This window comes from Nycticebus coucang, chromosome 1 (assembly GCF_027406575.1).
Source record: "Nycticebus coucang isolate mNycCou1 chromosome 1, mNycCou1.pri, whole genome shotgun sequence".
Classification (NCBI taxonomy): domain Eukaryota; kingdom Metazoa; phylum Chordata; class Mammalia; order Primates; family Lorisidae; genus Nycticebus; species Nycticebus coucang.
The window spans coordinates 194,261,027-194,275,206 of record NC_069780.1 but is presented as its reverse complement, the minus strand read 5'-3'; the positions used below and the strand labels follow the sequence as shown (position 1 = coordinate 194,275,206).

General features: G+C 55.4%; 2 protein-coding genes across 5 annotated transcripts; one reads left to right on the top strand and one right to left on the bottom strand.

Moving 5' to 3' along the window:
• Positions 1 to 2,978: 2,978 nt before the first annotated feature.
• IRX2 (iroquois homeobox 2) lies at positions 2,979 to 8,170 on the bottom strand. The gene is made up of 5 exons (XM_053593328.1): positions 7,761 to 8,170; positions 6,016 to 6,421; positions 5,042 to 5,752; positions 4,277 to 4,351; positions 2,979 to 3,602 (listed from the first exon to the last, which is right to left on the bottom strand). Exons 1-4 carry the CDS (start codon positions 8,007 to 8,009, stop codon positions 4,299 to 4,301), a joined length of 1,419 nt encoding a protein of 472 aa, XP_053449303.1. The 5' UTR covers positions 8,010 to 8,170; the 3' UTR covers positions 2,979 to 3,602; positions 4,277 to 4,298.
• Positions 8,171 to 8,947: 777 nt separating this feature from the next.
• LOC128587318 (uncharacterized) lies at positions 8,948 to 12,026 on the top strand. 4 transcript variants are annotated; one of them, XR_008380573.1, is made up of 4 exons: positions 8,948 to 9,086; positions 9,248 to 9,400; positions 9,872 to 9,927; positions 10,918 to 12,026. XR_008380573.1 is itself a non-coding variant. In XM_053593337.1 (2 exons), the coding sequence occupies exons 1-2, from the start codon at positions 9,544 to 9,546 to the stop codon at positions 11,212 to 11,214; spliced, it is 681 nt and encodes a 226-aa protein (XP_053449312.1). In that variant the 5' UTR covers positions 9,423 to 9,543; the 3' UTR covers positions 11,215 to 12,026. The 4 variants fall into 4 exon arrangements, 2 of the variants coding, with proteins under 2 accessions (XP_053449312.1, XP_053449326.1); XR_008380572.1 differs by lacking the exons at positions 8,948 to 9,086; positions 9,248 to 9,400 and having other exon boundaries at positions 9,423 to 9,927; positions 10,918 to 11,287; positions 11,709 to 12,026; XM_053593337.1 differs by lacking the exons at positions 8,948 to 9,086; positions 9,248 to 9,400 and having other exon boundaries at positions 9,423 to 9,927.
• The last annotated feature ends 2,154 nt before the right edge of the window (positions 12,027 to 14,180 follow it).

Genomic DNA, 14,180 nt, shown 5'->3' with positions numbered 1-14,180 from the left:
GGCCCCCGGCACTGCCCCACCTTCAGAACCTCCGCGGCGGCCGGGGAGGGGTGCGGGCGAGGGCACCCCAGGATTTCAGGCTGTGCTCAGCCAGGCGGGGCCGCCCCCAGCCCCCTGCCTCTCCCTCTCGCCCGCCCCTCCTGCCTGGCCTCAGACAAAGGTGGATGGAGTTCTATCCAAGTTTCAAAGGCAGTTGCTGGGCAGCTTTTGCAGAAACAATAACTCTTTTATTGGGAACAAATGTTGACATTTGACGGGCGCGGAAGGCAGCGCCCGCACCCGCCACCGGGCAGACGCCCCTGGTGCTCGCCACAGCGCTCGGTCCCCGGGGCCCACCTGAGATTAAAGCACGAATTCCAATAAATCAGCCCTAACGCAGCCCCGGGCCGCGGAGGGCAGGGGCGCTGTCCCGGCCTGGTCGCGCGGGCGCTGGGCGGAGGCGCCGGGAGCGTTCGGACCGCGGCGCAGTCGGAGCTAAGGCCCAGACGCCCCAGGCGCAGCGCTCCGGGTCCCCGACCTCGGCCAACCACTGCAAAGATGGACTCTCTCTCTCGGCTGGCTACGTAATGTTGTATTAACAAGTTTCTAAAACAAAAATAAAACTCAGACCCGGATTAGCTGCCTCGGTGGCCGGAGAAGAAAGTCTTCCTCGCTCCTTGGTTTCTTCCTGGGTGACCTTTCCCCGTGACCTGCCCCGAGAGGCGCTCATAAATTGCTCTGCGTTTCTTTACAAAGATCCCTCTAAACACCTGCAGGTTTTCTGTTCTTAGTTCTGCAGAAAGAAATTCAGATCAGGAGACAGGGTGGGTAAGTTATGGAAATCTTTGATAATTTGTTGGGCATATAAACATCAAAGAAACCTCCTTAGCCTTGGCTAATCTCCTGAGCTGCTTTGAGATTTCCCAATTGAAATGCGCAGTTCCTCCAAGAGACTAGGATGGGGTGGGGGTGGGGGGCAGGGCGAGGAAACTGGGATCCATGTGCAGGTAAAACACCCCCCCCCACCCCCAAAGACGGGCAGCTTCCACCCAGGCGTCAGTTCCTGAACACAGGAACGAGCTGGGATCTTCTTCTCCCCGGCTTCGCACCTCCCTAAGAGACATATTGCTTTAAATGTTGTATCTTCATTAGAGTGCATGGTCTTTCAGTGTTTACTTTGTTATATATTGTTAACTTTCATACTTTTCGCTGAAGTCTTCAAAATATTCAAGTTAGCATGTTACATATAACAGAGATATATTGCTGCCATGGGCATTTAATTCCCTGCTGATTTAGGAAATGTGGTTAATGTTAATAAAAGCAAAGTACTGAGGACCATGATATTGCAATATAAAATGCTTCCTAGAGGGGAAAAATCATTATCTTTATGGAAATTCTATGAAGGTTTTATGTCTAAAATCAAAACACACAAACATCCTCCAAGCTCCCTCGTGTTCCTCCAGACTCAGAGTTTCTTTGCTTCCAGACACACTGCCACAGAGTGGCAGGTCTTACCGTGTGAAAAATCTTTCCTCTCCCCAGCATACAGCTCAGCCTCCAAAATTTCCATATGTATTACTAGGGGAGGCAGGCAAGAGAGAAAAATAGTCTCCACCCCAGAGACTGACTTTGTGTCTGACCTCCAAATACTTAAGTGTTTAAAACCAACAAAATGCATGAGAAGTAACAGAAAACCCAAATGTAGGTCCACCACAATAGCTCCTCCCCACGGGCCTGGTTCTGTGTCCAGTTAACAGTCTCCTGGCTTGGCCCCAAGTATCTAAGATTACTTTCAAATACCCTTTCTAACAAGACCCCAGCAAGAGGCCACTAATTTCTATGGCACAAAAGCTACTGGAGAGAGATCCGTTTGTCAATATCAACTGGTCCAGCAATTTCCCATCCTCAGACACATCAGTCTATCGGAGCTGGCAGATGTTTAGACAAGATTTTATAAATTGTTCAATATCAGCCCATAATGAACCCCAACTGACCATTCCAAAGCAGCTAAAAGCATTGGAGACCTCCCCCACTGGGATCCAATAATGCGCTCACACTGCAACATTATTAATCATGGAATAAAATAGATGAACCTCTTGAAAAATAAGTGTATGATTGATTAAAGGGCAATCTAAGAAGCTATTATTCTTGTTTTATAACCGTAAGTTATATTCACTCAATTTATCTTTGGAAAGGAAATAAATGATTGTTCATTTCTTTTCTGAAATTATATTATATGAATATCCTTATAATTTTGCTGAAAATTAAAATGACAGTTTTGCTGCTTTGCTTTTATGATACTAATCAAAAGGAGTATGTTACTTGACTACAAATTTTAGACTTGTCCTATAATTAGAAAGTGAGTTACACAATAAAGAGGCCATAGTCTCAGGTTGTTTAAATGTTTCTTTCCCCCCAGGGTAAAGGTAACAGCCACTGGAAGGGAATTAGATTCCGCCCCTTGATCTTCACCTTGTGTTTAATGTGAGTTATATAAAAAGGAGAGGTAAGAGATTGTTCAATAGTCTGAATAACAATGCCAATTTGGTTAATTCAGCTTTAAAAAAAAACAGTTATTTCCATCAGTACTTTATTAAGGGAGACAACTCTGCATTATCAATATTATTCTCTAGTTTAGCTTATGGAGGAGGTTCAATAAACCAGCATGAGAAATAAATATAAAATGCATAGGGGTGTCAGATCATTTTATTTTGCTTAGTTTTAAAAATTTACACTAACAAGTAATTTGCATATCAGAGCACAAAAAAATCTTAATTTTCTTGCAATACATTTGTATATAAATAATCTAGAACCACAGATATCTCTCTACTGTGCATTTCTCTTTCATTTGCCTCTTTTTTAAATAAGCATAAGAAAAGAGAGTTTATTTCACACAGCTTTTCATTAAGAAGGGGAGGTCAGATCACCCAGAAGTTAGCATCCCCTGGGGCTCCATACCCAAATCTCTCTTCTAGGACAAATGAGCCCCAAACACCATATTATTGTAGACTAGTCTGTTTTTATTTACAATTTAAGATATAAATTAGTAAAGAATCCATGTTAAACAACCAACAAAGATTGTATAACCAGCAATGTTCAAATAAAAACCAGGCAGAATTTATTTACAAAAAGTTTAGATTCAATTGCAATACAACTTGCATAAATTACTAGAAGCTTTATATCATTATAAAAATAAATATCAAATTTGTTTCCACTTCTGAAGTACTCAAGTTCTTCAATCACGTTTTATTTCTACTGTGTACATCTTTTACAAATAAACTTTACAGTAAATCCTATCACACCTATAGAATATATACCGTGGCAATGAAGTGATCAATTCAAGATATCCTGAGAAAAACAGATTGTTTCCAAGAGTCACACATACATGGGGGGGAGCTACACTACGCCAACAAGTTCATGTATGTCCAAAGACAGTCTGTCTGATTGCCAGTGCTAGAGTCTGTGGGTAGACAGTGCTGGGTGGGTGCTTCTTGTTTACAGTGGCACAAGATGTGGTCCGGATTTGGAGATCTGGTTTTTGTATCTGTATATTTATGAGCTTGGGAAGAGAGAATGGCCTGCTGTCTTTTTTTTTTTTTTTCCAAAGCAATTGTGACACCTACCTGTGGACCAAGGAAAAAACCAAATCATTCCCAATCCTTCAGTTCCACACTGACACCACCACATTATAATGAAAGGACCTGAAATGGTTCCACCTCTCCCATCTTGAAGATCTGTGATTAGTAATTTTGTCTACTTGCAAAACAACATTTTTTGAGTAACTGCTGTGAGCCAGGAGAACTTCAGAGTCCTGTCTGGTCCATGTGGACCTGTGGGTGGGCAGGGCTGATACAGGACTAGCACTGCAAGACTCTCTTCAGTCTTACCCTACGAACATCATCTACAAGGTTTTAGATGCCTTAAGTTTCAGTTGCACTAACTCACCAAAGCCAGTGTCTAATATGTGTCTAGCATAGGAAAATTGGTTCCAAATTGCATTCAAATGCTCACATTTTAATAATCTATTTTTTCAAAGAGAAAAGAACAGCAGTGTTGTAATATGTATTCCAGTTAAAGGAAAGACTCTTGAAAGCAGAACTCGAACCAGATAGGGAATCTATGAAACAGAACAGATACTCTCCCCCTTCAAGAAGAAAAAAAAATAATAATAACACCAAAGAAGACTGAAATGATCTATCTTCCAACCTCATGGCAGAAGCAAGAAAAACAGATTAAGCACGCCTACAGTGCAGTCAGTGCCGAGCTGCGGGTCTGAGAGCACCAGGTGCCCACTTACTTGCATGGCTGTGCTGGCCCCTCTATAGGTAGGGCTGGACGCCCCCGCCAACCACGGTGCAGCCCTCACTGGCATCTGTGAGGGGAGGGGGCAGTTAGTGAGAACCCGACCCCCAGCCGCTGCCTCCCAGGGCAGACCGCATGCACCCACCACCCCGTTCAGAAACCTGACTGGCTCTGCCACCACTGTCTGAGACACATTTTGGTAACGGCCCCAATTCTCGTTCTTTTCCCCTTTAAACTCCTTATCAGGCAGGCTGCATTACTAACAGAGGAGACAGAGAAAAGCCTTGAGAAATGAAAACCGGCTCTTATTTTCCCTTTTGCAGACAGAATGCCTCCGAGAGCGACTGGGAACATTTTGTTTCCTTCTATCCCAAGGCAGAAAAGAGGACCCAGCTGCGCCTCCGCTTAGCAAAGAGACACCAAAGGAACCCCAGCCTCGTTCCACCAGCCGGGAGACAAGCTGTCACCTGCATTTCCGGGCTGTTTGTGTTTTGCAAAACTCTTCAAAAACAGCCATGATACTAATAACAGTAAAACTAATAGTAAATCGAACAAAAGGTAAACAATAACGGGGCAAGCCAGAAGGGAGGGCGCCGCCCTCTCCGGCTTCGCCCTCCAGCGTGAGAGGCCGCAGCCGCTCACTCTGCACAGGGAGGAGCCGGATCCCTTTCCTGAGCTCCTCCACGCGTCTCGGTTTCCCGGGCCTGCCCCGAGTATCCCAGGAGCTCTCCCCCGCCCCGCGGGACCCCGCGCAGCCTACCTTTCTTGGGCTCGTAGCCGCCGCCCGGGGGCCGGTAGTGGGCCTCCAGCGGGTGCGCGCCCGCCTTGCCCGCGTCGCTGGCCGCCTTGGGCGCCGCGTGCAGCGCCTCGCTGGGGGCCGCGGCCGCCGAGTTGTACCGCAGGAGCCCCTGGCTCTGCAGCGCTGCGTTCAAGTTCCCGTAGTTTGTGTAGTTGCCATAGAAGGGAGACGTGTAATAGAGGTGGCGGCCGAGCAGCGGCGAGGCGGGGTAGGGTGAGCCTCCGGGCGGAGCCCCCGACGAGGTGGGCGCGGCGGCCACAGGCAGCCCCGGAGGCCCGCAGCCCGGGCCCAAGCTCGGCTGCTTGAGGTCCGAGGTGGCGATCTCGGCCAGCGACCACAGCTTGGGCTTGCTGGCGGGCGGCGGCGCGCCCGGCGACGTCCGGCTGCCCAGGGGCGTCTTACAGCCGCCGCCACCGCGTGGCGCGGCCTCGGGCTGGGGGCTCAGGAGCGGCGCCTCCACGCCAGTGAGCGGAGACGAGGTCACCGGCTTGGGCGGCGCCAGGCCCCGCTCGCCGTCCTCCTCGTCGTCCTCGTCGTCCTCCAGGTCGTATCTGTCCTTGCACTCCGAGCCCGATTCGCACAGGGGGTCCCCGGGGCGGCACGGCAGCTTCTCCCCGTCCGACTCGGCTGAGCACGAGTGGTCCGTGAGCGAGTCCACGTGCAGGCTGATCCCTGGGAGGCGCGGACGCGGTCGGTGGATGGCACTTGCCATCCCCCGCTGATCCCTCGCCCCATCCCCAGACTTGTTAGGGAGAGCCTGACTTCTGGGGAGGCCCCAGGAATCACTCACCCTAATCCCACGGACCCCCGAGTGCTGGTGGGCTCTGGGCCTGGGGGTGCAGACCTGAGGTGCGGGGCGGAGCTCCCTGACCTCAGCCCTGAGCCCTGCCCGCCAGGGAAGTTCCCGGAGACCCCGCGCCGGCCAGGCCGCTCACCTTCGTCCTCCGCCGAGGTCTCGTTGCCCTCCTGCGCCTTGTCCGGGCTCTGCTCCTTGCTCCTCGCGGTGTCGCCCTCGTCCTCGTCCTCGTCCTCGCTTTTGTTTCTCGGGGCCCACGTCATCTTGTTCTCCTTCTTGAGGCGTCGGCGCGCGTTGGCGAACCAGGTGGACACCTGCGTGAGGGTCATCTTGGTGATGATGGCCAGCATGATCTTCTCGCCCTTGGTGGGGTAGGGGTTCTTGCGGTGCTCGTTGAGCCAGGCCTTGAGCGTGGCCGTGGCGTCTCGAGTGGCGTTCTTGCGGTACGCCGGGTCGTTGAGCTGGTACGGGTAGGCCGCGCTGCCGTAAGGGTGGTAGCTGATGGCGCCGGTCATCCCGGTGGTGTGCGCGTCGTACGGGGCGCCCTGAAATTGACAACAGCCCGTGAGTGGGGCGCGCGGGGCCGAGGCAGGTGGCGACCCTCCGCCGCCCGGCCGCCGCCTTTCCCACTGGGAGTCTCCGCCGGCTTTCAAGCCGCGCTTCCCGCAGCAAAAGAGAGGGAACAGGGAAACGTGATTTAGGGCTAGCTGTTGATGACAACATGTACTTCAGTTTTATTCTCGATTTTCTAAAGTGACATTTTCTATTTCACTTTTTCTAAAATGACATGTCTTCCCCTAAACGTCCCAGAGAGGCGCGCACAGATGAACACAAACTCGCACGTGTGTGCACGCAGGCCTACAGGTAGTTTCTTGATAATCTAAATTTCTCTGGATGCTTCAAGGGCCGCGGCTTCCCCGACCTCCCTCGTCCCCGCCCTTATATAGTTAAAAAAACACCCTGGAGCCCCCACTCCGCCATTCACTGTTCTAAAGCTCAGCAAATCCAATTTGCAACTCAGAAGCCAGTCACCGTTTCGAATTCTTCAAATACGCGGTAATTAGCATTTTAATTCATCCTTTAACGTTTAAATTGGAGACATTTGCAGCCTTCACTTCGGTCACTGCTCCTCAGTCGCTGCCCTGAAATTCCACCGCGACCAGCAGTGGCCACGATCCCCCGACATGGCCTCAATCGCCACTAACGTGCTTAGGAGCAGCGCAGGCCGGGCCCAGCTGGACAACGCCAGGCGTGAGAGCCTCATGCCGGAGAACAAGGGCAGCTCTCAACGCCAGTACTGGGGCGGCAGTTAGAGGGTCAGACACCGCAGACACGTTTTTTTCGAAAGCAAAGTCGGCAGGACAGATTAAGGCCGAGAGCAGGGTGCCTAGGGCTATACTCCGGAGCCTCAGCCGGATGCTCCGTTCCCTCCCCTAACTCGTGACCCGCTGCCCCAAGCCCCAGAAAACAAATTCGAACTACCCCAGAGGCCCCAGTGTCCACGCTCCGTCTTGCCCCAAGCCCACGAGGGCGAGCCTTCGGCCCGATCTGGACCCTCTGCTGGCTGTGATGCCTTAACCAAGGACAACCCACGACAGTCGCCATCCCCGGCGGAGTTTCACTATCCCGGGTTTGGTAGAAAATTATCCAGCAAGCCAAAGGGGCCCGCCCCGGGCTCAGGGACTTCCCCTGCTGACTGCGCAGCCCGCCACCCTGGCCCCTTGTTCCGCCTGCGGCGCAGCAGACCCAGCCGGCGACTCCAGAGCCACCGCCAGCGCCACATTCGCCGCGGTTCGGGCTCACCGATCTCCACCCCACTCGGCCCGCGCTCCGACCAGGGTCCCCACGTCCCGGTGTCCCGCGCCCCGCCCCGTGCACGGTTACCATGTAGGACGGAAAGCCGGCCGCCGCGGCGGCAGCGTCGGCGGAGTACTGCAGCGGGCTGCCGAAGCCGGTGGCTGCCTGTGCCGTGAAGGCCGCCGAGCCCGGGTAGGGGCTGAAAGCAGAGCCCGATGCAGAGCGCGCCAGCTCCTCACTGCGCGGCGCCGCCAGCGCCGACGCGCCGTACGCCGGGCACGAGTAGAGCGCCAGCGAGCCGGGCGCTTGGTATAGGTAGCCCTGCGGGTAGGACATGGTGGGCGCGGGGCGCGGGGCCCGCGTCACGGCGAGCAGCGGGCAGGGCGCGCGGCGCCCTCCATCCACGCCCGGCCGGGGCGCGGCGCAGCGGCGGGCACCCGGGCCGCGGGCCGAGGCAGGCCGGCCCGGGTACTAGCCTGGGCGGCCCGCGGGCCGGGAGAACGGCGGGGCGGTGGCGGCGGCGGCGGCGGCGGCGGCGGCAGCGCGGAGCCGGTGGGCGCAGCCGCGCGCCAGGCCGGCGGTCGGGGTTTGGGGGAGTCTGGAGTCGGGAGTGAGGAGTTGAGGAAGGAGCGCTCGAGTTTCCGAGGGACATTGGAACACCAAGCTGTCCGTCATGCGCTCATCTGCATATTCGTGTGCCCGCCCCTCCCCTGCTCCGCCCGCTCCAGCGGCCAGGCCGAGGCCGGGGGAGGGGCGGCAGCGGCGAGTGGAGGAGAAGGGAGGGCGGGGAGATGGAGGCGGGAGCGAGGGAGGGACGCGAAGGCTTTTGTGGCGCAGCCACCTCTCTCGCAGCTCCAGCCCCAGTCCGCGGCCCGCGGCCCGCGGCCCTGCAGCCTAAGCAGGCCGAGCCGCGTGCCCCGGCGCACACCCCCTCCCACTCGCGCTTACTCCTAGCTATGTCCCCCAACCGGCTCCGGCCGGCTCCCCCACCTCGCCCCTACCACTTTCTTCGCCCCCCCCGCCTGTCTTCAGCCCCTACTGCTCCGCCCCCCACCCCCGCTGCGCTGGCGCGGACTAGGCAGACGCCGTCCGTAGTAGGGCCAGGCCCGGTCCACTAGGGGTTACGCACTGCCGGAGTCTCTTCTCCACCCTGGGAGGCAGGCCAGCCTGGATGACTGAGCTTAGGAGTCACAGGGAAACAGGGAGGGGGCAGAGTGGTGGCCCTGGAGGCCTGGGTCGTCCTTGGGGAGAGGTGCGGGACTCTGCCCTCCACCTTCCTCATCTGCTCTGCCTCTTGGCCGGAGGCTCCCCGCGTGACCTCGCATCGGGCCGCCTGAGCCTGCCGTCCCACTCTGCCGAGCATGGACCCGGATCCGGGGCGCCTTGGCCTCGAGCTGCCAGGAAGGCCCTGAGGTGAGCTTTCTCCTCTAAGTCCGCAATAGAGACCCTGGACCCTGAACTGTTAGGAGTTTTCACTGTTGGGAACGTCTTGGCACACAACGCGCGCTTCACTCGGTTTGATGCCACCTTCCCCCATCCCGTAATAGAGTTTTATTTTATTTTGTTTTAATAAGTTGTCTCCTTTCGGATTTATATTGACCGAACACTCTGGGAGATGACCGTTACCGGAGAAACCGCCTCTGGCAGGACATGAAACCTCTCCGTCACCTCGGGAAAAGAGACCAGAGGGCAGCGGGCTGGTGGCACCAGGGCCGTCGGTAGCTCAGGTAACGTGTGGCTCAGGAGATGCCTCACTAAGGTGGGGTGCTTAGCGACGGTCCCTCAGGCCCCACACCCTCCACCCCCCACCCCACTCTCAGCCTGCTCCTCCACTGCTCCCTCACCCAGGGACAGCGGAAGAGGGTCACCCATGGGGGGCGCTCGGGCCTTGGAAAGGCCACAGGTGTGTGTTGGCCAGGTGGGAGCACCCACCGAACATACGTCTCTTCCTGGAAACCATCTCGAGTGGGTGCAGTGGAGGTGGGGGAGCTCTGGGCTGGGCGCTGGGCAGCAGCTCAGACCTGCAGCTTGCACCCTTGCCCCCCAGCCGTGGGGCGGCCCGTGGATTCAGAATGCTCAGCGCTTCTGCGGCCTCTCGGCCTCTCGCTGGGGCTGGGGAAAGCATGGCTGGGCCACCAGCCTGCTGGGGAAGCAAAAGGCATGCAAAGGCCAGCCAGGCTGCGTTTGTTTTTCCCCAGGTCAGGAAACCAGCGTTGGGCTTCACCACTCCTTGACCGCTGGAGTGCGGCTCCTGGTAAGTGCTCCCAGGCGTGGTACCCCGCCCTTCCCAGCTACCCCGAAAACCACACCTCCATCCTCTGCACTGTACGGTATCTCGGACCATCTCAGTAGAGACACACACACCATAACCACCATGTCCCTGCACACACACTCGGGGTTGCTGTGAGACCCCACGTGGGGCAGACTAATGCAGTTCAAGGCAGATATTTTACATCAGTTCTTATGGAGTTGAAAGAGGGAGGAGCAGAGAGAGAGAGAAGGAGAGAGAACCCAAGTGGCCTGACGGGCAAGTCGCAGTGTCTGGAACATGTTTTGGTTTTCCTGCCGGGGAGTTCCTCCGGGAAGAGGCATACAGGAGGCGCCTACACACTGGATAGGAAACAGACGCCTCTTTCGGTTCACCTCCCATCAGATTAGCCTAAGTGAAAAAAATCACATCTAATTCTTCCAACTCGGAAGAACGTCCCCAGTATTTGCATTTCTGAAGACCCTTCCTGCTGTGGGGTCATCAGCATTTGAGGCCTTTCTACCCCTTTCTCCCGTCTGACCTCCGCCAGGGGCACTGGAGAAAACAGGGAGTTACTACAAAAAGTCCCCAGGTTGGAGCCGGACCCTGGCTCTGGATGCAGTCAGTGCTGATGCCCATTAAATGCACAACCGGACAAGTGCACTTGGCGGTGCCCCTGGCAGGGGACTCTCCGGCTCCGGGCTCAGCCTGCGGGTTTGAAGATGGCCACCGCCCGCAGCAGTTACACTCCCCCACTGAAATCTAAATTTTCCACGCTGCCGCTGCCTGGTACTAATAAAAGCCGTCTACCTTGCACTATTAAAACAATCCAGTCGTACTACACGCCGTTTTTATTGGTAGTGACTGTAGCAAATTAAAATGCCTACGCAGAGACATTAAAACTCACGCTCTTCATTGTTATTGAAATGTATAAAACTCCAGTTTGCTTTAAAGCTCCCTGATTTCTTTAAAAAAAATCACTTTTCCTTTTCTTAGGTTAAAGTTGACTTGGTCTTCTGGAAAAAAAAAAAAAATCAGGAAAACACCCTGCAAGTGTGGCTGCCCTGCGCAACGTTCCGGGTTTGCTCCCCGCGGAGGGCGGAGGCCCGGCAGGGAGCCGGCGCAGTGTCCGGAGAGCTGGGCCCGGGTGCTCCGCTCAAAGGCAGAAAGCGCTGCGTGTGCTCGCGGAGTCGCCTGGTCGTGGCCGGGCACTTCGCTTCTGCTGATTTTCGGTTGCCATCGGAGCTAGAAAGACAGCCGAGGCGAGCGGCGGACACCCAGCAGCTGCCCTGACAGCGGTTATTGGAGCAGTTACCCAGGCCGCGTGCAGCTGGAGTGTCGCAGTGGAGCCTCCCCCTTCGCCCAGGTGTGCAGAGAGCGAGCGAGAGAGACCGTCTTCTTTTTGTTTCTCGTGCTCACAGCGGCCTAAGCACGTAGAAGCAGCCGGCGTGGACACGCCTGGCTCAGAGAACCCGGTTCTCCTGGGGGCTGAGCGCAGGGAAGCGCAGACACGCGCGCTCGGGTTCCAGGGTCTTCTCCGAAGGCGGCGGGCGGAGAAGGCCGAGGAGCTTGCAGAAAGGGTCGCCTCCCGGGGGGGCCGGTGGGTCCCCGGGCGGGCCAGGCGACGCAGGCCCGAGTCGCGCGAGCGCGCTGCGAGGGGGCGCTGTGGGCCCGCCTGCGGCCTCTGTCCCCGCTCGGTGGCCCAGGCGCTGGCCCCCGCGCCACCGACCGGCGACGGATGCCACCGCTCCTCGAGTGACCCACCTCTTCCCGCGTTGTTAATTCAGGGAAGAAGGAAAGCAATGTCAGGGCACTTCAATAAACCCTTCGGGGCTCCTGACCATCTTATTCTGTGTCATTACTCGGGACCTGCTGTGTGTGGAAGAGTTGGTGGAAAGACAGCTACCCTTTGGGGTGTGTATTTTTTTTTTGCGATTAAGATTGAATATGCACATTTGACAGGGGTTCCCTTTGGTGAAGTAACAGTCACTGTAGGTAGCGTCAGTGTGCCAATTATATTCCTATTGTAGCCACAACCAAGACCCCCCTCCATCCAGGGCCCCTGGCCTGTTTGTGGAGAGCAGTGCAGCGAGAAAAAGGGAGGGGTGGGGAGCTGAGAAGCTTGGCTGTCCGATTTTCTTTCCTTTTTTTTTTTTTCTTTAAAGAAATGCTTCCTTATAAACTGTACACAATTTAAATAAAAAATGAAGCGTAAATGTCTCTCGAACTTCGTTTATAGCTCTCAGGAGTCTAGATGCGGGGACTGGATTTCACAGGCAACCCTGTCTCCAGGCTCTCATCCTACGTCTGCTGCTGAGACCTCTCCCTGGAAAACGCCAGCAAAGAGAATCCCAGAGGCTCCTGGTGCTTCTGTCCTGGGATGAGCAGGGGTCTTCTAGAGTTTTACAAATGGCCTCAAGGCCTGGGCAGCCCTGGGCAAAGGGGGAGGAGGGACTTTAGGAGGCAGGAAACCAGCAGCCTGGGGAGGAGCGCGGGAGGAGCGCGCTCCTGAGTGCCCCACACCTGGCTCTGTACCCAGCGGGTGGCCTTTCTTTTTCTTTCTGTGTTCTAGGAAGGGAGAATTTGGTTGACCTGCTCTTCCTCACCCAACTGTCCTGTTTTCAGCTCCAGACTCCTGCCCGGTGTCCTATAGTGACAGCAAAACTCGCCAGCCTCTGATTGATGCTCCGCTGCCATCGTGCTTCCTGAAGTTTCTCTCAGGCTCAGGGGCTGGAAAACCCTAATTTCTTCATTTTTCAGCAGCTCAAAACTCCCCTTTCAGGCCTCATCCCCTCTCCATGCCCTCAGGCACAGCTCGTTTTCCCCTCTGCACCCCCCCTCCCGCACCCCGCGCTCCTGCTCGCCTCTCTCTCCACCTCGCCCCACCAGGCAGCCCTCTCACCCCCACCAGCGAGGCTTTGGGGCCCTGGCCTGGGGTCCCCTTTCGGGCCCCTGAGGGAGGAGCTGTGCAGAAAGCTCTGGAGCCCGGGAGCACAGGAGAAGGAGGGAGGCGAGCGGACCGGCCTGAGTGCCTTTAAGGGATCCGGTGGAAGGATGTCCGCTTCGGATCAGTGGGGGGACCTGACGGCTGTGCTTCATCAGGGGACGGTTCGGAAGCCTGGACTGCTAGCCAGCCAGGCCTGTCGCCCCTAACCGTGCACACCAGCCGGCCACAGCCCCGCGTGGGGACGCACGCCCGCGCCACTCTCGGAAGCTGTTGTGGGCAAGTGGGGCTGTCAGGTTTGTGTTTTTAAGTGTTTCTCCAAGACAGCTTTGAAAGAACGTAGCTCCTCCTCCTCCTCCATCCCTCGGGCAGCTTCCTGTGGCTTTGCATTCCTCCCTTTAAACAGCAGAACGCACCTCGCGGCTGGCCTGTCCGGGTGCACAGTCGGCGTGCCTGGGAGGCCGCGGCGGCCGCAGGGGTCACTCCCTCCGGCCAGAGCACGCAGGACTCCTCGCTTGCAAGACGACACTACAAGCGTTGAAAGATTTCCTCCAGTCTTTTCACAATTACTTTCTTCAAACAAGCGAGGCAGTGAAGAGGATTTGTCTGAGGCCGTGTTAAACGTTGTTTTGCCAACTCCATGTTGATCTGTGTGTCCTGGAACTTTGCCCCTGACCAGTGGCTGGGCAGCATGTGGTCACCACACGTTAACCCTTCCCCTCTCCAAGCTCCCCTGGCACCTTCCCCCCCTGGATCGTGTAGACAGGGGTGGCGGAGGTTTTTCAGGGTTTTGTTGTTGTTGTTGTTTGTTTGTTTGTTTTCTTTTCTTTGTCTAATTTATTTTATTATTATTATTTTTTGACAGAGTCTCACTTTGTTTTTCCTTGGTAGAGTGCTGCGGCATCATAGCTCACAGCAACCTCATACTCTTGGGCTCAAGCAATTCTCTTGCCTCAGACTACAGGCTCCCACCACAATGCCCAGCTTTTTTTTTTCTTTCAACCAGGTCTTGCTCTGGTTCAGGCTGGTGTTGAACTCATGAGCTCAGGCGATCCACCCACCTCAGCTTCCCAAATGCTAGGATTACAGGCATGAGCCACCACAGCCTGTTTGTTTTCTTTTCAAACGCCCCAGGGAATGAAGAAAGAAAACAGTGGAGAAATTTGATGGTGTTGAATTTAGAAATCTTTTGTTAGACACAACATAAGCTGCTGGCAGCAGCAGGAAGAAAATGCTTGTGCAGCAGAGACTTATGCAGAACTGGAGGACTCTGTGGATGGGTGAAGGCGTGCCAGTACAGAAATGGGTCCAGGAT

What these genes read in the sequence shown, in the direction of transcription:
- LOC128587318 (XM_053593337.1), top strand. Translation starts at nt 9,544, where the DNA reads ATGGGGGGCGCTCGGGCCTTGGAAAGGCCACAGGTGTGTGTTGGCCAG. An exon ending in CCGCTGGAGTGCGGCTCCTG is followed by an intron (nt 9,928 to 10,917) that starts GTAAGTGCTCCC and finishes TCCTTTTCTTAG; the next exon opens with GTTAAAGTTGACTTGGTCTT.
- IRX2 (XM_053593328.1), bottom strand. Translation starts at nt 8,009, where the DNA reads ATGTCCTACCCGCAGGGCTACCTATACCAAGCGCCCGGCTCGCTGGCG. An exon ending in GACCTCGGCGGAGGACGAAG is followed by an intron (nt 5,753 to 6,015) that starts GTGAGCGGCCTG and finishes CGCGCCTCCCAG; the next exon opens with GGATCAGCCTGCACGTGGAC. An exon ending in CGGCTACGAGCCCAAGAAAG is followed by an intron (nt 4,352 to 5,041) that starts GTAGGCTGCGCG and finishes CTCCCCTCACAG; the next exon opens with ATGCCAGTGAGGGCTGCACC.